Genomic DNA, 27364 nt, shown 5'->3' with positions numbered 1-27364 from the left:
GTGATATTAATAGATACAAATTACTAAACCAACACGCCTGGCTATGGTCCGTTGAAAGTCAATCTACACGTAACAAGTAGAAAACACAAGAATAAATTTCGAAACACCATCTATCTAGAATTATCAGTAGTACAGCGTGAGTCGTATTCGCTATTTGTGTTTACAAAAGCCATGCAGCGAAGTTAAGATAAAAGGTAATCTTAGAAACACTTATTTTTTCCATTTTTCACGAATATTTAGTAGTTAACAAGAATACAAGGATAATATACTATCATCTAGCAGAACAATAGATTGATTCATCCGGTAAAATCTTACTGGTTTAGAATGTTTTAGTTTGTTTAAAAATCGAAAATTTAAACTTTCGGTCTTGCGTTAACTATGTGATGCTAGTTCCGTGGAGTAAACAGAAAGCTATATCGAGCTGATATCCTAACATTATATTGTTGCAGTTTTAAAATGTATTTACTGTTTGAATCGAAGTGTTAGTGCTAGATATTAGATTATATGGAAGAAATATATTTTTCTAACTTATAATTTCTCGCTCTAGATCGTATAAAAGATGGAAGTTGGGTACTTAAGATATAATTAGGAGAGTTTCTCAAGATGTTTATCCAATAAGTGGAGGTTTAGTATAGCAACTAGACGTTTCGGCGTATTACTTGAATTAGGTTTCTCTAATTTACCTCGTCCGTTAGGAAATGGTTTTCACAAAACCTAAGCGATAATTACATATTATATGAAGACCATAAATAATAACCTTTTCGACGTAGAGTAGTTGACACTATAGCACAAGGGTGCTAACGAACACATATGGTTTGTTTATTTTCCGGTGTCTCGAGGTGTTTACCTATAAGGTATACTAGGTACAGCGGCGGACTGAAGTATCGTCCTCCTCAATTTATTTTGACTAAGGCGCCGTAGTAAAATTGACTTGTAGAGTATTTTGTAATAATCTTCTTTTATTTAAAGGTTACTCGTATACATGCGAGGGAATGTGAGGAATGTTGGTGAAAGAGTATGAACGTCGACCTATGTTGCTAAACTTATGCAGTGAAATGAGTAGTAAGATTAATGGCTAGTATACGTTTCGAGTACCATTTCTGATCATAAATTCCGTATATTAATTGTTTTTAATCGAGTCAGCACTAACGTTTAGTATCACATTTCTGAATTAATTGAAAGAATTTAGTTATTAATATTCGAGATAGCTTTCTGGTGGGATTACAGCGATAATCACCTTAGCAAATAAAGATTGATTGAGTTAAGCATATCATATGCGATTGCATGGATACAAGTAGTAGAAAATGGATCGATCTGGCTCACCTTCGGACAACATAGAACAACTCAGGAGCCCCTGGGAAATTGAGCACCTTACACCGTCAACCCACGGTCTTTTACGACCTCCATTTTAGGGGTGAATTTGTTCCCTTTTATGAGCACTTTTTAGGGGGTGTATTCGTTCTCTTTTATGAGCATATTTTAAGGGGTGAACTCGTTCCCTTTTATGAGCACTTTTCCAACCCTATTTTAATTACGAACACATAGAAGAGCAGATAACACATAAGAGTACGTAACATAACAAGGGTGTACTCGTTCTCTTTTATGAGCACTTTTTCAACCCCTATTTTAACATAGCAGATAACACATAAGATTACGAACACATAGAAGAGCAGATAACACATAAGACTACGTAACACACAGCAGAGCAGATAACACATAACATAACATAGCTCGTTCTCTTTTATGAGCATATTTTCCAACCCCTATTTTAACATAGCAGAGCTAATAAAAGTGTATGGCTTATTTTCCAACTCTTATTTTAACATAGCAGAGAATACATAAGATTCGTTCCACCCCTATTGGAACATAGCAGAGAATACATACTCGTTCTGTTTTATGACCTCCATTTTAGGGGTGAACTCGTTTCCTTTTATGAACATATTTTTCAACCCCTATTTTAACATAACAGAAATGACATAAGAATACGTAACAAGACTATGTAACATAGCAGGGGTGTACTCATTCCAACCCTTATTTTAACATAACAGAAATAGCAGACAATGAGCAAAGATAGTCATTTTAGAGGGTGTATTCATTCATTCTCTTTGATGACCATTTTTTTCCACCCTTAATTGAAATTACATAGCAGAGCAGGTAACACATAAGATTCGTTTCCTTTTTATGAGCACTTTTAGGGGTGTATTCATTCCCTTTTATGATTACTTTTTCAACCCCTATTTGAACATTTTAACATAGCAGAAATTTATGAACACATTCTCCACCCTTATTTAACGTAGCACTGATTTCGTTCCCAACCCTTAATTTAACATAGCAGAAATGACACAAGCATGTCCCCAAACTACTGACCATCGTGAACAATGGTCAAACTCAAAAAACAAAACAATATATCGAGGTGGTGTTTCCACATTTAGTAATTGGTCACCAGACACTACATGTTCCAAAAATAAAGACCATCGAGGTCAAAGGTCACAGTACTTAAAACCTAATAACTCGGAAACGGATCCACATATTGAGATGGTGTTTCCACAATTAGTAATTGGTCATCAAATACTACAAGTTCCAAAATAATGACCATCGAGGTCAAAGGTCACAGTACTTAAAACCTAATAACTCGAAAATGGATCCACATATTGAGGTGCTGTTTCCACATTTAGTAATCGGCCACCAACTACTACAAGTTTCAAAATAATGACCATCGAGGTCAAAGGTCAACATACTTAAAACCTAATAACTCAAAACCAGAGCCACATATTGAGTGCTGTTTCCACATTTAGTAATCGGCCACCAACTACTACAAGTTCCAAAATAATGATCATCAAGGTCAAAGGTCAAAATACTTAAAACCTAATAACTCGAAAACAGAGCCAAATATCGAAGTGGTGTTTCCGCATTTAGTAATCGGCCACCAACTACTACAAGTTCCAAAATAAGGATCATCGAGGTCAAAGGTCACAGTACTTAAAACGTAATAACTCGAAAACTGAGCAAAATATTGAGGTGCTGTTTCCACATTTAGTAATCGGCCACCAACTACTACAAGTTCCAAAATAATGATCATCAAGGTCAAAGGTCAAAATACTTAAAACCTCATAACGCGAAAACGGAGCCAAATATCTAAATGGTGTTTCCACATTTAGTAATCGGCCACCAACTACTACAAGTTCCAAAATAATGACCATCGTGAACAAAGGTCAAAATACTTAAAACCTAATAACTCGAAAACGGAGCCAAGTATTGAGGTGGTGTTTCCACATTTAATAATTGGTGATCAACTACTACAAGTTTCAAAAATAATGGTCATCGAGGTCAAAGGTCAATCTCGTAAATGAAACCACATATTGAGATAACGTTTCCTCATTTAGTAAATTTGTGTGATCTATTCAATTTTGTACAAAGCAGAAAAAAAGTGAAGAAGGAATAAATTTGAGTGGCTTATTTACTTTTGTATTAATGAGAAAGAAATCAAAGGAGCACAATTTTAACTAGCGCAGAATTTCTGTACTTTTGGGGCCATTCAAATGGATTAACATGAAAGAAAGCAAAGATATGCCGTATTAACTAGCTATGTATTATTTAAGCAAAACGAAGGGCTAAATTTGAGAAAGCGAACATGGACCATTTTACTCAAATTTGGATGGAGTATTTATCTTTGTATGAACCAGAAAAAAATGAAGAAGATCCGTTTTAACTAGTTCAATATTTCTGTGTAATTTTGTACTATCCAAATAAACGAAATTTTATTTTTGTACCAATCACAAGAAAATCAAAGAAGGGTCATTTTATACCTTTTTTATGCTATTCAAATAATAGAGATAACAAATTTCAGTGGTCTATTTTATTTTTGTACCAATCAGAAGAAAAGCAAAGATATACCATTTTAACTATTTAAATAAACGAAAAGATAAATTTGAATGACCTATTCAATTTTGTACCAACGAGAAAAGCCATTTTGTACTACTCAAAGAAACAAAAAAACCGAAGAAGGTTCATTTTAACTAACTCAGACTTTTATACCATTTTGTACTACTTCAATAAACGAAGGAATACCAACCAGAAAAAAAGAAGTGAAGATTAGGTGGACTATTTTCTTTTGTACCAACTAGAAAAGAGAAGAAGAGGTACTTTAACTAGCTCATTATGTACTGTTTAAACAAACGAAAATTGACCATTATGTAACTTTTGTACTACTGAAATGTTCTATTTTTGTATCAATCAGAAAAACCCGAAGAAGATCATTTTAAGAAGTTCATAATTTCGATGTTCTACTTTTTATACCAACGAGAAAAAATGAACTAGCTGAATATACGAAAGAATAAATTTAAGTGACCTATTCAATTTTGTACCAATGAGAAATGTCATTTTTAACTGGTTCAGAATTTTACTACTCAAATAAACAATTGAATATTTAGTTTTGTACCACCGAGGAAAAACAAAGAATATTGTACCATCTTGGAGTTTTCAAATAAACAAAGGACTTATGATTTGTGCCCTCTAAAAAGGGCCATTTTGTATTATTACAACAAACAAAAGGAAAAAGCAAACAGGACCATTTTAATCTAGTCTAATAAACGAAGGCATAAATATGAGTGAGCTATTTAATTTTGTAGCAACCAGAGGATCATTTTATACCATTTTGTACTACTCAAATAAACGAAAGAATAAAATTGTAGTAACCACAAAAAGCGAAGAAGGCCCATTTTAACTAACTGAGAATTTCTGTACCTTTTTGTACTATTTAAACAAACGATGGAATAAATTTGAGTGGCCTGTTTTTTGTACTAACCAGAAAAAGCGAAGAAGGTCCAATTTAGCTAACTCAGAACTTATGTACCTTTGTACTAGCCCAATGAACGAAAGAACAAATTTGGGTGTTCTACTTTTTTATACCAAACAAAGAAGAACCATTCTAACTAGCTCAAACAATTTTAACTAGCGCAGAATTTCTGTAACGCAAAAATTAATTTGGATGGAGTAACTGGAAAGAAAGCAAAGATATGTCATATTAAATATTTAAATAAACGTGGGGATAAATTTAAGTGATCTATTCCATTTTGTACCAAGGAGAAATGCCATTTTTATCTAGCTTAGAATTTCTAGTGCATGTTGTATTATTTAAACAAAACGAAGGGCTAAATTTGAGAAAGCAAACATGAACCATTTTACTCAAATTTGAATGGAGTATTTAACTTTGTATGAACCAGAGAAAAGTGAAGAAATACCATTTTAACTAGTTCAATATTTCTGTACAATTTTGTACTACCCAAATAAACGAAATTTTATTTTTGTACCAATCAGAAGAAAATCAAAGAAGGGTCATTTTAAATAGCCAAGCAGAAAAAAGGAAATGATTAACACTTTGTACTAATCAAGTAAACGAAGGTATAAATTTGTACTGACCAGAAACGGAGAAGACATTTATTGAGGTGTCCTATTTCCTCTTTTACCAACGAGAACCATTTTTAACTGGCTTAGAATTTTATACGTTTTTGAAAAATTTGTATCAAATCGAAAAAAGCAAGGAAATACCATTTTAAATAGCTCAGCATGTTATAGCTTTTTGTGTTTTTGGTCTACCCAATTTCTTGACCAAGTTGTACTATTTAAACAAACAAAGGAATAAATTTGTGTGACCTATTCACTTTTATAGCAAGCAGAAAAACCCCCTTTTAGTTTTATACCAACCACGAAGGTCCATCATAACAAGCTCGGTATTTTTATACCATTTTGTATTACTCTAATAAATTTGGGTGGTCTATTTTATTTTTGTAACAATCAGAAGAAAAGGTTAGAATTTTATACCTTTGTGGTGTTACATTTTGTATATTTTGTGTCATCCAGAGAACAATTTAAATTGACTCTCCCGTCACTAAGAAAGGCTCATAAAATATTTAAACATGAGATTTAACAAACCTGAGTTGCGTAATAATTCAATTATAACTTAATTGTGTAGAACAGACTACATAGCAACTAGCGTTCTAAAGAAAACTGATGAATGACGACAAATCATAACAGCATACTTGGCCATTTTGAATCACAGTGGTGATAGAGGAAAAAAGCAGAAGGAATCATATCAAAGTAAGAATCAGCTCATCAAGGAAAACAAAAGTTTCATGTTCCATGTAGCTGCAGATATTTAAACAACGTTACGAATGCGTTACCTAACAGTTGTATTGCTAGTATACTGCCTATTGCTCAACGATTCAATTATTTTTTAAACTTTCTTTCCTTGTCTAAGGTAAAATATATGATACTTATTAAGTCCAAATAGACAAATATATATTTTTGCATTTATGTATTTTATTATAATGGAATTTAAGATTATGGAGTATATTTGGAAATAATAGAACATACATCATGATGTTATATTGCGTTGAAACTTATTATGAAACACGGAGAATGCATAGAATGCTTTTATTCTAGGTATATAAAACTATTTATTTGATTTGTTTTTGCTGAAGAGTAGAAAAATGACTAGTATGGAAATTGCTTATGTTTCACCTAGAGAAAAAGAAATTCAGCGTGAAAACGAGAAACCTATACTGTTAATCCAGCCCTCTGACCCCGATTTGTCAGATGAATCACGTGATAAAGTGAGAATTATATATGCAACACAAGAAATAGAAGAAGTGTATTTTTTTAGACGCTATAATGGATATAATGATGAAATACTCCCGGAAAGTGATGATGACAGTGTTTCAAATATTACCTGTTTTGAACTGGAAGCTAATAAGTGCGAGTGTACTAGTGAAAGTATTAGTGATACATGTGTTATACAATTATTTAATGAGTACACACCAAATTCAGTATTATTATGTGAAGCATGTTCTGAACATAATGAAAATGAAAAAGACCACAACTGTTTCCTGCAGTATGATTACGAATTATTGCAAAAGGTGTGGACAATTTTAATTAAACGTGAAATGAGACAGAAAATCTATAAACTTTATATAAAGAAGCATTTTAAAGGTTGTAATATTAAGAACACTTATACTTTGGAGAAAAAATTTAATCTGGTATATGAATACATTACACAGTGTGATTATTATATCAAAAGAAATAGTAGAAATGTTTTTAGAAAAAGATAAACAATTATTTAATTCTGTAAATGAACACTGAGACACTGTAGCATATGTATTTGATTGTGTAAGAATAGAAGAACATTTTAGGGCTAAAAGTACAAAGGGTTATTGAGAATTGAACTGTTAAATGGATCAATTTGTACTATTGTAATATTAAGAATTTAATAGATTACAAACAGTGGACACTGGCAACTGAATTGTCAGTGAGAGTCAATTTAAATTAATCACTGGATGACACAGAATATACAAAATGTAACACCACAAAGGTATAAAATTCTAATCTTTTCTTCTGATTGTTACAAAAATAAAATAAACCACCCAAATTTATTAGAGTAATACAAAATGGTATAAAAATACCGAGCTTGTTATAATGGACCTTCGTGGTTGGTATAAAACTAAAAGGGGGTTTTTCTGCTTGCTATAAAAGTGAATAGGTCACACAAATTTATTCCTTTGTTTGTTCAAATAGTACAACTTGGTCAAGAAATTGGGTAGACCAAAAACACAAAAAGCTATAACATGCTGAGCTATTTAAAATGGTATTTCCTTGCTTTTTTTCGATTTGATACAAATTTTTCAAAAACGTATAAAATTCTAAGCCAGTTAAAAATGGTTCTCGTTGGTAAAAGACGAAATAGGACACCTCAATAAATGTCTTCTCCGTTTCTGGTCAGTACAAATTTATACCTTCGTTTACTTGATTAGTACAAAGTGTTAATTATTTCCTTTTTTCTGCTTGGCTATTTAAAATGACCCTTCTTTGATTTTCTTCTGATTGGTACAAAAATAAAATTTCGTTTATTTGGGTAGTACAAAATTGTACAGAAATATTGAACTAGTTAAAATGGTCCTTCTTCACTTTTTTTCTGGTTCATACAAAGTTAAATACTCCATTCAAATTTGAGTAAAATGGTTCATGTTTGCTTTCTCAAATTTAGCCCTTCGTTTTGTTTAAATAATACAACATGCACTAGAAATTCTAAGCTAGATAAAAATGGCATTTCTCCTTGGTACAAAATGGAATAGATCACTTAAATTTATCCCCTCGTTTATTTAAATATTTAATATGACATATCTTTGCTTTCTTTCCTGTTACTCCATCCAAATTAATTTTTGCGTTACAGAAATTCTGAGCTAGTTAAAATTGTTTGAGCTAGTTAGAATGGTTCTTCTTTGTTTGGTATAAAAAAGTAGAACACCCAAATTTGTTCTTTCGTTCATTGGGCTAGTACAAAGGTACATAAGTTCTGAGTTAGCTAAATTGGACCTTCTTCGCTTTTTCTGGTTAGTACAAAAAACAGGCCACTCAAATTTATTCCATCGTTTGTTTAAATAGTACAAAAAGGTACAGAAATTCTCAGTTGGTTAAAATGGGCCTTCTTCGCTTTTTGTGGTTACTACAATTTTATTCTTTCGTTTATTTGAGTAGTACAAAATGGTATAAAATGATCCTCTGGTTGCTACAAAATTAAATAGCTCACTCATATTTATGCCTTCGTTTATTAGACTAGATTAAAATGGTCCTGTTTGCTTTTTCCTTTTGTTTGTTGTAATAATACAAAATGGCCCTTTTTAGAGGGCACAAATCATAAGTCCTTTGTTTATTTGAAAACTCCAAAATGGTACAATATTCTTTGTTTTTCCTCGGTGGTACAAAACTAAATATTCAATTGTTTATTTGAGTAGTAAAATTCTGAACCAGTTAAAAATGACATTTCTCATTGGTACAAAATTGAATAGGTCACTTAAATTTATTCTTTCGTATATTCAGCTAGTTCATTTTTTCTCGTTGGTATAAAAAGTAGAACATCGAAATTATGAACTTCTTAAAATGATCTTCTTCGGGTTTTTCTGATTGATACAAAAATAGAACATTTCAGTAGTACAAAAGTTACATAATGGTCAATTTTCGTTTGTTTAAACAGTACATAATGAGCTAGTTAAAGTACCTCTTCTTCTCTTTTCTAGTTGGTACAAAAGAAAATAGTCCACCTAATCTTCACTTCTTTTTTTCTGGTTGGTATTCCTTCGTTTATTGAAGTAGTACAAAATGGTATAAAAGTCTGAGTTAGTTAAAATGAACCTTCTTCGGTTTTTTTGTTTCTTTGAGTAGTACAAAATGGCTTTTCTCGTTGGTACAAAATTGAATAGGTCATTCAAATTTATCTTTTTGTTTGTTTAAATAGTTAAAATGGTATATCTTTGCTTTTCTTCTGATTGGTACAAAAATAAAATAGACCACTGAAATTTGTTATCTCTATTATTTGAATAGCACAAAAAAGGTATAAAATGACCCTTCTTTGACTTTCTTGTGATTGGTACAAAATTAAAATTTCGTTTATTTGGATAGTACAAAATTATACAGAAATATTGAACTAGTTAAAACGGATCTTCTTCAATTTCTTCTGGTTCATACAAAGATAAATACTCCATCCAAATTTGAGTAAAATGGTCCATGTTCGCTTTCTCAAATTTAGCCCTTCGTTTTGCTTAAATAATACATAGCTAGTTAATACGGCATATCTTTGCTTTCTTTCTTGTTAATCCATTTGAATAGCCCAAAAAGGTACAGAAATTCTGTGCTAGTTAAAATTGTGCTCCTTTGATTTCTTTCTCATTAATACAAAAGTAAATAAGCCACTCAAATTTATTCCTTCTTCACTTTTTTTCTGCTTTGTACAAAATTGAATAGATCACACAAATTTACTAAATGAGGAAACGTTATCTCAATATGTGGTTTCATTTACGAGATTGACCTTTGACCTCGATGACCATTATTTTTGAAACTTGTAGTAGTTGATCACCAATTATTAAATGTGGAAACACCACCTCAATACTTGGCTCCGTTTTCGAGTTATTAGGTTTTAAGTATTTTGACCTTTGTTCACGATGGTCATTATTTTGGAACTTGTAGTAGTTGGTGGCCGATTACTAAATGTGGAAACACCATTTAGATATTTGGCTCCGTTTTCGAGTTATGAGGTTTTAAGTATTTTGACCTTTGACCTTGGTGATCATTATTTTGGAACTTGTAGTAGTTGATGGCCGATTACTAAATGTGGAAACAGCACCTCAATATTTTGCTCAGTTTTCGAGTTATTAGGTTTTAAGTACTTAGACCTTTGACCTCGATGATCATTATTTTGGAACTTGTAGTAGTTGGTGGCCGATTACTAAATGTGGAAACACCACTTCGATATTTGGCTCCGTTTTCGAGTTATTAGGTTTTAAGTATTTTGACCATTGTTCACGATGGTCATTATTTTGGAACTTGTAGTAGTTGGTGGCCGATTACTAAATGTGGAAACACCACTTAGATATTTGGCTCCGTTTTTGAGTTATGAGGTTTTAAGTATTTTGACCTTTGACCTTGATGATCATTATTTTGGAACTTGTAGTAGTTATTGGCCGATTACTAAACGTGGAAACAGCACCTCAATATTTTGCTCAGTTGTCGAGTTATTAGGTTTTAAGTATTTTGACCTTTGACCTTGATGATCATTATTTTGGAACTTGTAGTAGTTGGTGGCCGATTACTAAATGTGGAAACAGCACTCAATATGTGGCTCTGGTTTTGAGTTATTAGGTTTTAAGTATGTTGACCTTTGACCTCGATGGTCATTATTTTGAAACTTGTAGTAGTTGGTGGCCGATTACTAAATGTGGAAACAGCACGTCAATATGTGGATCCATTTTCGAGTTATTAGGTTTTAAGTACTGTGACCTTTGACCTCGATGGTCATTATTTTGGAACTTGTAGTATTTGATGACCAATTACTAATTGTGGAAACACCATCTCAATATGTGGATCCGTTTCCGAGTTATTAGGTTTTAAGTACTGTGACCTTTGACCTCGATGGTCTTTATTTTTGGAACATGTAGTTGCTGGTGAGCAATTACTAAATGTGGAAACACCACCTCGATATATTGTTTTGTTTTTTGAGTTTGACCTTTGTTCACGATGTTCAGTAGTTATGGGACATGCTTGTGTCATTTCTGCTATGTTAAATTAAGGGTTGGGAACGAAATCAGTGCTACGTTAAAATAAGGGTGGGGAATGTGTTCATAAACTTCTGCAATGTTAAAATGTTCAAATAGGGGTTGAAAAAGTAATCATAAAAGGGAATGAATACACCCCTAAAAATGCTCATAAAAAGGAAACGAATCTTATGTGTTACCTGCTCTGCTATGTAATTTCAATTTGGGGTGGAAAAAAATGGTCATCAAAGAGAATAAGTGATTACACCCTCTAAAATGACTATCTTTGCTCATTGTCTGCTATTTCTGCTATGTTAAAATAAGGGGTTTGAATGAGTACACCCCTGCTATGTTACATAGTCTTGTTACGTATTCTTACGTCATTTCTGTTATGTTAAAATAGGGGTTGAAAAATATGTTCATAATAGGGAACGAGTTCACTCTTACTATGTTACATAGTATCTGCTATGTGTTATCTGCTATGTTCCAATAGGGGTTGAAAAATATGCTCATAAAAGAGAACGAATACACCCTTGCTAAGTTATGTGTTATCTGCTCTTCTATGTGTTCGTAGTTTCTGCTATGTTAAAATAAGGGCTGGAAAATATGCTCATAAACGAGAACGAGCTATGTTATGTTATGTGTTATCTACTCTGCTGTGTGTTACGTAGTCTTATGTGTTATCTGCTCTTCTATGTGTTCGTAATCTTATGTGTTATCTGCTATGTTAAAATAGGGGTTGAAAAAGTGCTCATGAAAGAGAACGAATACACCCTTGTTATGTTACGTACCCTTATGTGTTATCTGCTCTGCTGTGTGTTACGTACTCTTATGTTATCTGCTCTTCTATGTGTTCGTAATTAAAATAGGGTTGGAAAAGTGCTCATAAAAGGGAACGAGTTCACCCCTTAAAATATGCTCATAAAAGAGAACGAATACACCTCCTAAAAAGTGCTCATAAAAGGGAACAAATTCACCCCTAAAATGGAGGTCGTAAAAGACCGTGGGTTGATGGTGTAAGGTGCTCAATTTCCCAGGGGCTCCTGAGTTGTTCTATGTTGTCCGAAGGTGGGCCAGATCGATCCATTTTCTACTGATACATATACATGTTCTGATGTACTAGATGGTTTAAGTGAACAGACGACGCGCGAGAGTTGGAGTACAAGCTTACAACTTATATATATAGATTTGCTTTGATGAATTTTACAATTAAATTTTCCGCGTTATTTTGTTATTTTATACACTGCTGGTCACCCAGTTCATACGAAACATTGTGTGACGTCTAATAGTTCTTCCATTTTTTTCCTTCGTTGGAGTTTTCGTCCCAAACGCCTTTGTCCCCCTCCCCCTTTTTTCAAATTTCTTTATTTCACTATAGCGAACGTGAAATTGGATGGCGTTCAGAGAGTCACGACTCTGCGAATTGGGATGTGGCTAGTAATGTTTTGTTCATAGTAATTACTAGCACAAAATTTTTATTATTTTTTTCTTAGTTTCGGCTGCCCAACTGCGTAGACATTTCTCTCTTCTTTGAGGATTCCTTCTTCGAGTCTTTACTGATTTTTTTTTTTTTACTGTTGGGGCGTTGGATAATTTCTTTTAGTGTTAGAAATTTCTAAAGACAGATTCCTACTACACTGGCCGAGAGATTCGGAGAAACCCTGATGGGTTGGGCCGGATTACAGTGAGTATTGATATATTTATAGGGACTATGTTCTCCCTATAAACGTATTAATCGGGGCACAGACTTGCTTATCTTCTTATCAGAAGACTTATCAGCGTGGCGCTATTTTAAGCCCGCCCTGTTTCGGTAAAGAGTTATGTTTCGGCCTTAAAACCGACGCTTGTCGGAATTTTATTTTTTGATTCAACTTACCTGGCAGTGGTCTATCTTCCTTCTATATATTTTTATTTACCTTCCCCCATCCACTGTACAAAGCTTACAATTAACTTTTAGAAGAAAATTTATATTCTACATTTTTTTAACCTTACTTTAAATCTTAGTAGTTTTCAAGGAAATATTTTTTGTTGTTTCACTGACCGGGCAGAGTGTTAGCCCGTAGGGTCAGATGCTTCTTGTGCATGTTCGAGGAACAGTTATAAATAGCTTTAAATTTCGTTTTCATCTTTTGGATTTCCTTGCATTAGTTGTCGTGCATCAGGAGCGATGATTTTTAATCCGCCTGTTTTGGTACAAGCTAAATATTTTTTTTTTAATTTTCCTTCTTAAAACGTGTCCCTTCTGGAGCGAGTCACCTTTTTCTTCGCATAAAATTGTAGGTTCCACTTAGAATCCAATGGTTCATATTTCAAAATAGCATAATTTGGAGATGAATTCAGTAGTTTAGAATTGTGGGCACACAAATACATAAGTTTATAATTTTGCAGTGATGTGAATTTTAGGTAACACAAGATATATCAATTTTTTTCTTTCCGGAGAAACTATGTTAACTGTGCTAGCATGAAATATCTTGATCATTTTATTCATTAAGTTCCAAAATATCTAAATTCCATTTGGGATTACTTTATCAGCCTGCTATTAAATGTTTTTTTCTTTTCTTTTGGAATGTATTGTACTTTAGGATAGTCCTCTTATTGAATGATAATATTTATTTTTTGTGTTTTGTCGGGATATATATATATATATATATATATATATATATATATATATATATATATATATATATATATATATATGTGTGTGTGTGTGTGTGTGTGTGTGTGTTTAAAGATATAAACGAGTCAAAATGATTTACTATAAATTGTAATACAAAGTTGTATTCTTATGCACGCGGAAGGAATTTGAATAGATGAATACATGAATATATCTCGAAAATATATATATGAGAATACTTTGTTGATTTATTTTAGTGAGAATTATAAATATATAATTGAGTAGAGTTTCTTAGCAAATAGCGTGCCTATCTCTCAGAATTTCAGAAACGGTCCCGATCTTCTTTTTTTTTCCTTTAATAAGATGCCATATTCAGTAATACTAATAAAATTGTATGATCTATGTTATAAATGTGTTTGTATTAACCTTATGTGTTTAACACCCCCAATATGACTAACATTAATGTAATTGTTTGGATAAGATAGCAGGCTACGATGAGAATTTTTCCTTCCACAAAGTTAATAGTAACAAAGTAAGTCAGTGATCCAACATTATCTTCATTCTCACGTCTTTTTCTATGGATATAACTCTCCGAAAAGGTCGACGATATACTTTTAGTGTAAATAAAGGCTACAAAATATTTCTTTTGAAATTATAACTAATCTAACCCAAAAGTGATAGTGTAATTCCTCAGATGTCCCAGTGTAAATCGCTCCGAAAAAATTTAAAATTCGTCACAAGGTCTGTACCTATTGCAAAACAATATATAAATATTGGTATTTGTACCAAGAAATTTGTATTCCCTGAAGAGATGGTGAAATATTGAAGTGATTCAAGGTCAAAGTGACCTTTGCCAACATAATAGGATAAATGTTTTTCCAATGAGACAGGACTCAATAACGTTAATATCAATCCATAAGTATGGGCGAACTAAATTGAAAGACAGTTTGATATAAAGATTCAGATACGAATTTTCGAATATTTTCTTCAGAAGTGATGTACATAAGAACTACAAAATTTATTAGAACTTTTTTTTAACTTACCACGTTATATTTTCTTGCTTTTAACCCTTATAAAATGTGTAAAAGAATATTAAACTATCTACAACTATTTTATTGGTTTATGTATACGTAGTCACAGAAAGATAATGCATCGTACTTGGAATATTTTTTGTATTTTATAATTAAATTCCTACCGAATTTCAAGATGTGCATTATTTCAAGTTGTAAGGAATAATGCTAATAATAATAATCCTATAGGGATTTCGTGAAATAATAGGTTTCACAAAATTGATGTGAACAATAGTTGATATTTAGTTTCTGACTGACATTTTGTTTTATTGTAATAAAACCTTTGTTACCCTGTAGATAGATTTCTTTTTATTGCTTAATGTACCCTATAAGCTTTGGTTTATGTCATGAGTGAGAGCGGTGTGTATGTGAATGTCATTTTAGGTTAAGAAGTACATTTAGTTATATGTGGGAACCTAACTTAGGTAATATTTGTTTTGTCAGCTGAAATCTTCGATTTCTCAGATAGCAAATAATAAGCTGTTGGAAGTGACTGATGAAGTTATCTGCGTAGTAACAATGGAACTACAAGATTTTTCTAGTAAATTTCCTTGAAAAAAAATCATAATTAGTAGATGATATACTTTCTCATTTCCGACGAATTAGTCTATCTGCAACAAATCAAAGATGATTTTTTAAAATTTTTTTTATTTAATCATTAAAGATGAGTTAACATGTGTCGGATTGCATTGGGGTTTCATCCTAAGTTTGACCTTTTTTGGGGGGGTCTCAGAACGGATTTTTTTTTCTTTCCCGGATTTATTTCTCATTTTGTGTCGCGGGTGTTTAAATTATTTTTTTCTAATTCTCGTCTTTCTCTAGTTTTCTTTTCACATCTTTAAACTTTCTTCTCGTCCTTCCTCTTTTTCTTCTTTTCTTGTCTATACTCTTCCTATTTTCGAACTCCTCGTAATCATTAATGACGCAAATATTGTTGTCTTTCATATACACGGTCAAAATTGAACTAATCCAAATATTAGTCTTGAATAGAAAGATAATTATCATTAAGCTGATGATAAATGCACTTGTTAAACAACAATATTTGACAATTGGTCATTGCATGACTTACGAAGAGTTCTGGCGACCGTTTTTTTTTAAGTAGTAGTAAATGCAATTCGCAAGCCCTACAATAGTTATTGCGTTCTACTGTGTCTGATTACGTTGTTTCTATTTATGTAATAGAATAAGAACAGATTTATATTTGCGATTTAATTTTTGTATGAAACAAGGCACTTAACCACAGACTTATAAATATATACGACAATGCTACAATTATTATGTAGAAGAAAATTTTTAATTCGGGAACAGAAAAAAACATAAAACTAACGATATTTGTTTTCAAGTTAAAATAAAATTAATCTTTATTAATTGTTAATCCCTTCAATGGTTATTAGAACTAAGGTGTTATAAAGAGCAATGATTCAATTAATCTGGTCTCCATAATATGGGCATTGTCGATAAAAGTTGCTAAATATTCCACTAGGATTTCCTATTATTTCCTTCGTATGTCAAATTATTGTTAACTTCAATACTTCATGATAACATTCAAAAATGGAACAACTAGCTACACATCACGTCTCAATAACGTTTCAGAATTTTGTTTTTTATTAAAATTACCTCATTAGTCGTGCTTCAGCATGGACTTGAATTTTTTTCGATTACTTTTTGTATCAATATATCAGAAGACAATTAATCACAAAGAGCGTAGCCGTCAAATTTAATGAGAGAGATATAGTAATTCATAATAGAAAAAAACTTTGTCTTAGAAAGCATGGACATATTTTTCATTACTGAAGGTTTAGTTACACGAAAAAGTTATTCCTTTCTTATACTGTAAATCTGAATATCTATTTAATTCTTACTTATAAGTACTATAACAGTAGGGATTTATAATCTTAGGCAAGTACTGTGTAACGAATTGAAAACTTTTCATCGGTATGTTGTGCAGGTATGACTCGAAATAGGTACTAATATGCTCAGTGGAATATTTGTTTATTTTATTCCAGGTTTTGGTACTAGGAATTAATTACGTTTCATTTTTATTGAAATATTGTGTCCTTAAGCTGTTGGTAAAACTACTGAAATAAACTGGGTGTAAACTGTTTATTAGATTCTTATGAGATCTCGTTTTGACAATAATTGCAAAGTATTTTTAACGTTTAACAAAGTTTTCTTTTTTAACGTAATGTTCAGATTTATGTAAGTAGAAGGCAGTGAAATAGGTACTACATTTCACATAGATATTTCAATGTTATCGCTGTTGTGGAGGTCAATTATTTTTATTGTTAATTAGTTAGCAATAAATAGGAAAATTTGACACATTCTTCGACTTCCTTTGTACTAAGTTATCCCATTCTTAGTAGTAACTATAATGAAAAATGTAGTTAAGTATCGGCTACTTTATGTTCTTAATCTAATTAGAAAATTTTATGAAAACACTGGAATCATATATATATGAAGGACCTCCTCTTTCATATGCTATACGATATCTAACGTAGAATATAAGTTTACTTTATATTGTGGAAACACAAAAGTGTACGTAATCTAAGAGTACTATATCAAAATTTCGTGGTCTGACTACCATGAAGAAAAGGAAGTAAAGCGATGTAAATATATTTCTTTTCAACGTAGTTCTCCTGACTAAGTATACATTTTACCCATAGCTTCCGGTATTTTCTCAATCCTGTTGAATAGAAATATTTATCGTGGGTCTCCAAATAATATTCCCCACCACCAATGACGTCTTTGTCTAAAGCGAATCGAGTTCCAGATTGATTCGTGTCTGATGTGAGGGAACATAATAATCTGAAGATGTACTTTTTCTGTGGTAGCAACTGTTGTGTGACAAGAAGCATTGTTGGGTTGGTGCAGAAACAACTTCATTCAAACCCTATTTTCTTTTTTGAAATCTTTCAGACTAAAAGGGAAACTCCTCAAGCCATTTGTAAATCGAAACTAAGAGAACACCTTTCGCTTCCCCGCTCTTGAAAAAAACACAGATCTTTGTCTAGGAAAAAGGAAAAACACAGATCTCATCTGGACACGTAACAGCTTGGTCCCTCTTTGGTGTGCTTCCATTGTGTAAATTATTGTTTGTATTTCGGATAAAATTTGTGAATCCAAATTAATTTAGGAATTATCATTTACATAAAAGAAACAGTTATCATAATACTTGTAGTTATCATTATTGGTATCCTGTTCAGACAACATCAGATTTTGTTTCGTGAGTCGTCTCTATTGACATTTCTGATAAGCAACTATCAATTTTGAGAATAATATGCTTGCCCAGAATTCCATTAAGAAATGTCAAACGCATAAATTGGAAATTATATGGTGTATGTTATAGTTGTGATAGTCAATTTTTGATCTCTATACCCATGCCATTATCTTTTTTTTCAATGTCATCACTTGTATGTTGAGTGTTAGTTCTGAGTGGAACCATGTCCACGTGGAATCCCTTTGGAGCCATATATTTTCCCTCTTGAAAATGGATGTCAACTTTTGGAATAAGAACTAGCCTTCGTTTGTATGTAGTGATAAAAGACAGCTATTCTGACAATTGTAATGCAATATTCTGGTTATTGTTTCGATAAATGATTTTATCGAATGAATTTTTTCGATAATTTCGGTGTACCTTTTGTATTTCTAGGATAAATAACAAAAACAATAAATTATTAAAATTTATTTTTCTTCAAAGTTATTTGCTTCCACATTTTTTCTAATTTTTATTTTATTTATTATTATTTTTTTTTTTGTAAATGACAACAACCAATACCTTACTATTAGAAAAATGTAAACTTGATAGGTCTACAGTAAATTGTTGATTCACGATCACCACACGTTAACATGAAATGTAAAAGTTAATTTTTGTAAGTTATTTAAAATATCAGAATGATGTTGATAATAAGAATAAACACTTCTACAAAATTATGTCTTAGCGTTAAACGAAAACAAATACCCAAATATGAGAGATACACAATCAATAAAGCTCATTGAACTGTATATATACGACTGTAAATAATCATAAGTAAGTATCAACAAAATTGACAAAAGCGTTTTTTAAAACTCAACAACTGATATTTTCCGATTATTAAACTACTTATTAAAATGAAACTCATACCGAAATATACGAAGATTTTCAGCATGACGCCAGGAAGATGGCAGTTAGAAGATAGAAATCCAGGACGTTGGATACTAATGAAAGTTAAATATTCGTGAAGTATTAGTATAATGATAATGGGTAATAAAAGTAATACATTTTATCATATATTGCAGCACCAAATTTAATGTAGCAGCATTTGGAATGGGCAGATTTCCAATGATAAGATTCAAACGTGATATTATGTTTGGAGATTTGGAGATGTTAGGTAAGTTGGAGATATAAAACAATGTAGAGGCTAATTGATTATATTAGCGATAACTGCAGAGTTAAGCTTGGTATTTTTGTGTGTTTGAGGGGAGGGGTGAAGTCTTCCTTTTTAACACTACGACTAAAACATAAGTAAAACTACTTATACACTTTAAGTTTGATCGGAACATGAAGTACTCCAGCTGGGATCGAATTCAAAAACCCATATCATACAGTGAGAGAGCATACATAATTTAATCCCGACAAATCTCTCTAAGTAAGTGAAGTAGCCATAGCTTGTCATTTTCACGTATTTAGAAATAGAGAAATAGATATGTTGTCATTACAAAAGTGGAAGAAAGTTATATGGTTGCTTACCAATTCAATGGAAATACCTGACAAAATTGATATTTCTAAATTATGTATCTTTGAAGCAATTTTCTTCCGTAGAAGGGCTCTGATGTACAATAAAGTCATTCGGGTCGTGAGTGGCAGTAGGTGGACAATTACATCATTCGGTGTGCAATGCATCATTTGTTTCATGAAGGGGGTTCTAGACGGAACTCTGCACCATATTTGTGCTCGCAGAACAGACAGCCAATTATGTTCACATCCAGGAATCGGACGGGCCAGAGAAACTTGTTAACTTCGCGTTGATATTCCTCAAGTCACGCCGAAACAGTTCCACTTGCGTGAAAGAGCTCTTATTATCTCAAAATATGGCGCCTTTGAGAAACAGCATAATAAGGTGCATATGGTACTCTGAGATGTCGAAATAATCATGAACACGAACAAGACCAGTAACCCGCAGAATAAGATCTATTGAAACCAGAATATTATGGCATCCAAAATTACAGAACCGTCTCCTTTTTTCACGATTGGCCGGAAGTTCTTCAGTTCTTCGGTCACCAATAACAAATAAATATGGCCTGTAGTTCGAAATAAGTTGGACGATGACACATCTTACAACGTCGTACATTTGCATTCATCAGTTGTAAAAGTTGAATATACTTATGACCATATGTGTCGTGCTAAAACATTGGTATTTGTTGCAACAGCTGCAGACGGTTCAGAGTTGTAAATCACGTTAATATTTGGTGCGATCTGGCATTTAAAGTTTTCATCCTATTAACTGATGAGATTATGCCTTGGGTTTTGTATGCTATCATCACTTTGGACATTAACCCTCGCGGAATATCCACTACACTTTCAACTTTCTTCACCGTCATGTTTCAATGATCTCCAAGAATTCGCCCCCTTATGAAATCAAAGAGATCGTACATTTGACACTGTCGTTCCGTTCAGTTAACTGCACACTCTTGTTCTACTGGTAATCACAGACGTCTAACGCGTTTCCAACACTAAATGCTTCATTTGATTAAGAAGGAAATTTCTTTCAACACTCGATTTTTATCTTAAAACTAAACTCTTAATATAAAAATGTATAGAGTCTGCATATACCATCATTTAATATATATTATAAGAAAATCTGCAAACTAACCTAGAGAGAGAAAAATGTCTAATTAGTTGGAATAAATTGGAATTTACGAAATGATCGAACGTTTGTGACGGTGTGTGCAACAAAGCAAAAATTACAGTTACATCATTCAGAATTTATAAAGAATTGAACAATCGAAAAGCACAACTCTTGTAACGATTTAATTTATTTTGAAATTTCGTTTAAATGAAAACATGAACAACTGCGCTCAAGCGTGCGGTGATCTCTACACTAAGTATATTAAAATACTGATTAATTAAAAGTTCGAATTCTTTACTGGTCCTAATAATAAATATCAAAACACAATCTTGGTCATTAGCATTAATATCCATTTACTAAGTAATTGAGAAAATACAATTCAGTCCCTAGTAAATCATCACAATATTTACATATTAGCAAATTTCCAGCATGCTAACGGCATCTGTTGACATTATACAGGAAGGAACTCTATTTAGCGACATCTATTACCGTGATTGTGTTCTATTGACTATTACCAGAAATGGCAAGCGAGGTCATGCGATTGTTCTTCTTATTAACACTTCGTTTTGTAGTCTTTGAATTTATAAACTTCTACTCAAGAGTGCAATCACCCCGATCCTAGAACAATGCGAGAACTTCAGAAGAAAATTAATCGCGTTATAGACTTCCGGTACATCAATGGACAAGTAAGTGCAAGTAATAATAAATATAATCTAGAGAGTAAATTATTGTAGAGCGAGTCGTACGTGACATGTCTTGGGTGTCGTCTTTCATTCTGAGATCTCAAAATTTATCCGTTGTAATTAATAAAAAATTTGTACCCTTTCGTAAGTGTACAGTATTTTATTAAAATATAAATTCCGAAGTTTTTATAGGAACGCAATTTAAAAATAATTTGCCTGTAGACGATATTGCGAAAAAAAATTTAAGAATATAGACAACTAGTAAAATTGCCACTTTTATAAATTAAGCTTACGTTCTAGAGCTTAAGGCAGTAACTAGGAGAAACATCTAAATTCTCAGTTGTTCTGAGAACCGTGAATATTTGCGAGGAAGTTGTTGTATTTGTATAAAGTAAATAATCAAAAACAAATTACTTGTTTGCAAGAAAACCCATGTTAGAGACTTACTTAGTTTACGGATAATTAAATTAAATATGTAAGCAATTGAATTTTTAACTTTTTGAAACTACCTGCTGTATTTTAAAAGCTGTTTGTTCGTTTTCTACGTATTTAAGTCTAATATCTATTTCCACAAAAATTGAAATATGTTCCTGGCTTAGAAGTTAAGAAAAACGCGGAAACAAAAGCTATCGTTATATCATATAAGACATTCACGATGTTTAACAAACCAAACTCTCCAAATCCTTTTATAATTCTTCAAAGCACCCCTCGGCATCTTACAAAGATTGATATTATACTGTATTTCCGCTTACGTGTATTTTTCTTATTTCTCTAGAATAATTTTACTTATTGTTCTAATTTAAATAGGCAACTGTTCTACCATTCTATCCTGTGCAAAATATAAAAAAAATGGCTGTCTATGTATAAGTCCTATTAAGGTACTGGGACTAGACTAAGACTGAGAAGACAGTCCAAAATGTTTGTCCGAGAAACACTGCTAAAAACATTTCTTGTGATAATATTGAAAGGGTGTAACGTTTGCGAAAAGGAACAAACACTTCTACCACAGTGAAATTCCATGGATATAAAACAAAATCTCAAATATTAAGAAACACATATAAAGGTCAGGGAAGTCGTGCAATAATATTGGAGGACTTATCAGCAAACGTTCGTGAAATAAGAAAAACACTAGCAGTACAGCGATAACTGCTAGGACTCGGTGTAAACGAGTGCTTCTAAGATTCAACAAACTCTACATAGACAACAAGCCACACAAATTAGAAAAATTTTGTAGTGTCTGTGTCAGTGATACTGTGAATTAAATTAGCGTCACATCTTGGCGAGAAATTAAAGCAACATATTGAAATATCCGCGGCATTTGTACTTTCTTTTCCATAGTTTATTAAACTGTAGAATACTATAAAGTTAACTGATTATGGTAACTAACTTACATAACTACCTCTTTAACATAAACAAAATTAACACAGAAAAGTCATAGAAACGATTACAAACTTGAAACTAAAAGTATCCTACTACCCAGACTTAATATCTCCATATGTAATCAAAGAATGTACTGATATTCTTAAAAACCTTCAGCATATTTTACTAAATATGATGGTAAAATAATTTTATATCCAGAGCAAGGTAAGGAATGTTTAATACGTACCCGTCCAAAATCTTGTGGCGAGCACCAACCGAGAGTAAGTGAAACTAAAGTAGTAAGTTACTAAGATAGTAGGAAATCGGCGACTTCCAGTCGAGAGTACTGAACTAAAGGAGTAAATTAAAACAGGAGTAAAATTTTCTTCTACTACTGTAGTAAATTTATTTCCTCCACATGTGGTGGAGAGCACCGTCAAAGAGTACGCTACTACATTAGTAACTTAAGGAGTAAATAAGAACAAAATTTACTCCTAAGCAGTAGTAGGAGTAAAGTTAGAAGGTAATGTTTGTTGTTTGGTTTCTGAGTGTTAAATATCGAATTCTATCTATTACCTGGACTACGAAGAATATATGGAGATGGAGGAAGAGGTAGACATAACAAGAATGAGGGTTTTAATGAAGAGAAGAGATCCGTTTAAAATGTATAGAAACAATGGTTTCAAAGAGCGGTTTGGGTTGCGTAAGGAATGTTTGAGTCTTTGCTTGATATGTTGGAGCCGTTACTGTAGCTTTGTTTCCTAGGCTGCATTACCTTTGCGGATTGCGAATCTTTTGCACTGGTACTTATCAAATCGTAGCAGGGGATTTCATTAATATCAGGGCCGGATAAAGGGAGGGGTTTAGGGGGCTGTATCCCCGGGCCTCCAGTTGGACAGGAGTCTCCACTCTGATCAAAACCTCAACCGGCTATCTAAAAGGAATCATGAAGATACAATCATCATCATAAAATAAAATATGACAGAAAATATGAAACATATTCCCTTAACTTTCCTATTGTACTTTCACAGAAATGTATTAGGTTAAGTCAGCAGGGCCCACATATTTTTTCTAGTCCCGGGCCTCCAGATGTGTTAATCCAGCCCTGATTAACATCCATCGTAATACTGCTGGAAAAGCTTTTAACAGTGTGATAGTTCAATTGTCTTAAAGCCACTGTGTGTGTCCATGCTACAGAACCAAGAAAATACATCAAGGAGAAAAATGTAATTCGATCGAATTGGTTGATTTCCGAATATCATAGCGGCCATAGATTGTGTACATATACCCATACTTTGTCCTTTTGGAGCACACGCAGAACTATACAGAAATCGCAAGAATTTCTTTTCTATCAATACACAAATCAATTGTGATTCAATATGAAGATTTTGAACGTGGTAAGCCGTTGGTTGAGTTGCATGCATGATTCACGCATTTGGGACAATATTAGAATTGCTGCAGAATTGGAAAACGAACAATATAATAGGTTGCTTGTTTGAAATAAAAATGAAATCTTTGAGTTTTACGTCCCACAGTTATGCCGGTTAGGCTAAAGGAGACGGTCATGATGAGTGATGAATGGAATGGTGGAATGAAGAAAGTGGGAGGAAACGGGATAACCCCGAAAAAACCCACGCACACGGTGTTTGTCAACCACAAGGTTCACTTGGCGGGGTCTGGGATCGAACCCAGGATCCCAAGCACCAGAAGTGAACGCTCTACCACTGAGCCACGGCGGCCTCCAGTTGCTTGTTGGAGATAGTGGATATGTTCTCTCCAAACATCTTATGACTCCTGTGTTTCGACCCCACACAGGAGTCGTAGGGCGCTACAATAGAGCCCATATTGCTACAAGATGTGTAATAGAACGTACATTCAGTGTTTGGAAGAAACGTTTCCAAATTCTCACTAAAAGAATGCGATGTAAACAAAACAAGTTTGGGAATGTTATTGACGCTGCTGCAGCTCTGCACAACTTTGGAACAGAAGTAGGAGATTTATTTCTCACCCTGATGCTTTGCAGTTTCTTTCAAAAAAAGTTCCAGATTGGGACAGTTAGTATTCGGAGGAGAACATATTACATAGTATTATTATGTAATATTTAACATTATTTAACATTATTAGTTACATAGTATTATTTAACATTATTTTTACATTGTAATATTATATTTTTTATTATTACACTAGTTGAATATAACCATGCTTCGCACGGAGGCTGCATTTGGATGTCAACGCCTGTGGGAGTATCACCATTGATCTCAGCGACCGCGAAAACTATGGATTTGATACTAATATCGGTCATTTTGGGCTATTTTTTACAAGCACCAGAAGTGAACGCTCTACCACTGAGCCACGGCGGCCTCCAGTTGCTTGTTGGAGATAGTGGATATGTTCTCTCCAAACATCTTATGACTCCTGTGTTTCGACCCCACACAGGAGTCGTAGGGCGCTACAATAGAGCCCATATTGCTACAAGATGTGTAATAGAACGTACATTCAGTGTTTGAAAGAAACGTTTCCAAATTCTCACTAAAAGAATGCGATGTAAACAAAACAAGTTTGGGAATGTTATTGAGGCTGCTGCAGCTCTGCACAACTTTGGAACAGAAGTAGGAGATTTATTTCTCACCCTGATGCTGTGCTGTTTCTTTCAAAAAAAGTTCCAGATTGGGACAGTTAGTATTCGGAGGAGAACATATTACATAGTATTATTATGTAATATTTAACATTATTTAACATTATTAGTTACATAGTATTATTTAACATTATTTTTACATTGTAATATTATATTTTTTATTATTACACTAGTTGAATATAACCATGCTTCGCACGGAGGCTGCATTTGGAAGTCAACGCCTGTGGGAGTATCACCATTGATCTCAGCGACCGCGAAAACTATGGATTTGATACTAATATCGGTCATTTTGGGCTATTTTTTACATGTCTTGGTATCTGTCCCCCCCCCCCCCCGCTGTCTTCCGGCCAGCATACAATTGTAACTGAATTTGCAAGTCATCGCTAATGGAAGTGTCACCATTGATTTCACCGACAAATAAAACTGGATTTGGCACTAATATCGGTCATTTTGGATTACTTTTATATGTCTCGGTATCTCACCCCCTCTTCCCGGTGACCCCCGGCCAGGAGCTGAATAGCGTGAATTTGGAAGTTAATGTGATCGGAGTTTCACCATTAATTTCAGCGACCGCGAAAACTATGAATTCGACACTAATATCGGTCATTTTCTACTACTTTTACATGTCCCGGTAGACGCCACCTGAAACACCCCTGGTTCGAATTTTCTTTTTTTTTTTTAAAAAAAAAAACGCTTCGTCTTGATCTGGGGACTCTATTTTATTTATATTAGATTAGATTATGGACGTATTATTTAACTCTTCTCCGGGGGAAAACTTTGAGCTTTCGGGGGCAATGCCCCACAAAAACATGTCTAGAAGAAACGCTGATTCTGTAGATGTGAATCATATCAACCAATATGAATTTCAGCCAGAAGCAGATGCTGCAGGACAAGCTGTCAGAAGGTCTATTATGCTTAATTATTTTAATTGAAATTGTACCCAACTTGTTAGTAAAATAATAAATTATTGTTTTCCTTCTTAAATGAATGAGTGAGGCATTGGATCCTCACTACTGCTGTGAAATGTGACCCATATTATTTATGTATAATTTTACAGTTATATTTCTCTCTTTTTTGTTTCTTTCTTTTTCCTTTTCCTTTTTCTTTTCTTTTTCTCTTTTTTCTTTTTCTTTTTCTTTTTTTTTTGCAGCTAGGTGATTAAGATTTTCGTTTTATTTCTTGCTTCAGTACACAGAGCTATACAATAAAGATGTTTTGATTATTTCTAAGAAAAATAATATGTCTACTTTTATAATTTTGCTAATACAAGTACATATTAGAATGTGGTAATTAGAAAAAATAAATGTACTAATGCAGAAATAGTAAACTCAAATATTATGTCATGTGAAAAACAAGAACATATTAGCTATTGAAAGCAATATCAAACAAATACAAAACATATTTATATTCATTTACAAAAACATAAATTTCTCGAGCGCATTATCTGGAGAACCGGAACTTGAAGTTTCTCCATTTAGTACTTGAATTCGTTTTTATTCATAATATTTGGTAACTCTCTGCCAATTTGTCTGGTTCAAAAGCTGGTACCGGTAAACGCCCAGCCGGAGGCCCCTCTGGTTCGAAATTTGAAAAAAAAAAAAAAAAAAACGCTTCGTCTTGATCTGGGGACTCTATTTTATTTATATTAGATTAGATTATAGACGTATGGTTATATATGGTTATATACGTCGATTTATGTAGACGTATGTAACATTTTAAGATTATGTTCTTCTTCCATGATTTTTCTTTGTCTTTCAATTAACAACATTTTTGTATTATATTCCTCTTGTATTAAACGCATTTTTAACGAATGAAGCTCGTCTGCTTTTCACAACAACCTGCTGTTCTTAACTACAACTCCATGCTCTCTGCCTCTTTTCATGGGCACATCTTCTGATAAGCTTCAGCTCCCAATAGGAAAGGGAATGCGCGTTCCAGCAGTGTGTAAAAATGGCTTACTTCTTCAGGAAAAAGGCAGTTACAACTAAAGAATTAAATAGAGATTGAGCTCTCCAACAGTTTCTAAAATAGTATATTACTACGGAAGTAATTTACTAAAGTAACTACAAGAGTACTACAAGAGTAATTTATATTAGTTTA

At 32.9% G+C, this 27364-nt stretch overlaps 1 protein-coding gene across 1 annotated transcript in view; it reads left to right on the top strand.

Annotated features, from left to right (window-relative positions):
* Positions 1–27364, top strand: part of LOC145692442 (pickpocket protein 28-like) — a 207021-nt gene that overhangs the window by 149511 nt on the left and 30146 nt on the right. Inside the window, exon 6 of the mRNA XM_081767750.1 lies at positions 19038–19129. Within this exon, the coding sequence (XP_081623876.1) occupies positions 19038–19129 (92 nt within the window). The remainder of the gene's footprint in view (positions 1–19037; positions 19130–27364) is intronic.

Source organism: Thermobia domestica, chromosome 8 (assembly GCF_964235325.1).
Source record: "Thermobia domestica chromosome 8, izTheDome1.hap1.1, whole genome shotgun sequence".
In the NCBI taxonomy this organism is placed as follows: domain Eukaryota; kingdom Metazoa; phylum Arthropoda; class Insecta; order Zygentoma; family Lepismatidae; genus Thermobia; species Thermobia domestica.
The sequence above is the reverse complement of the archived record's forward strand: the minus strand, read 5'-3'. Positions and strand labels throughout refer to the sequence as shown.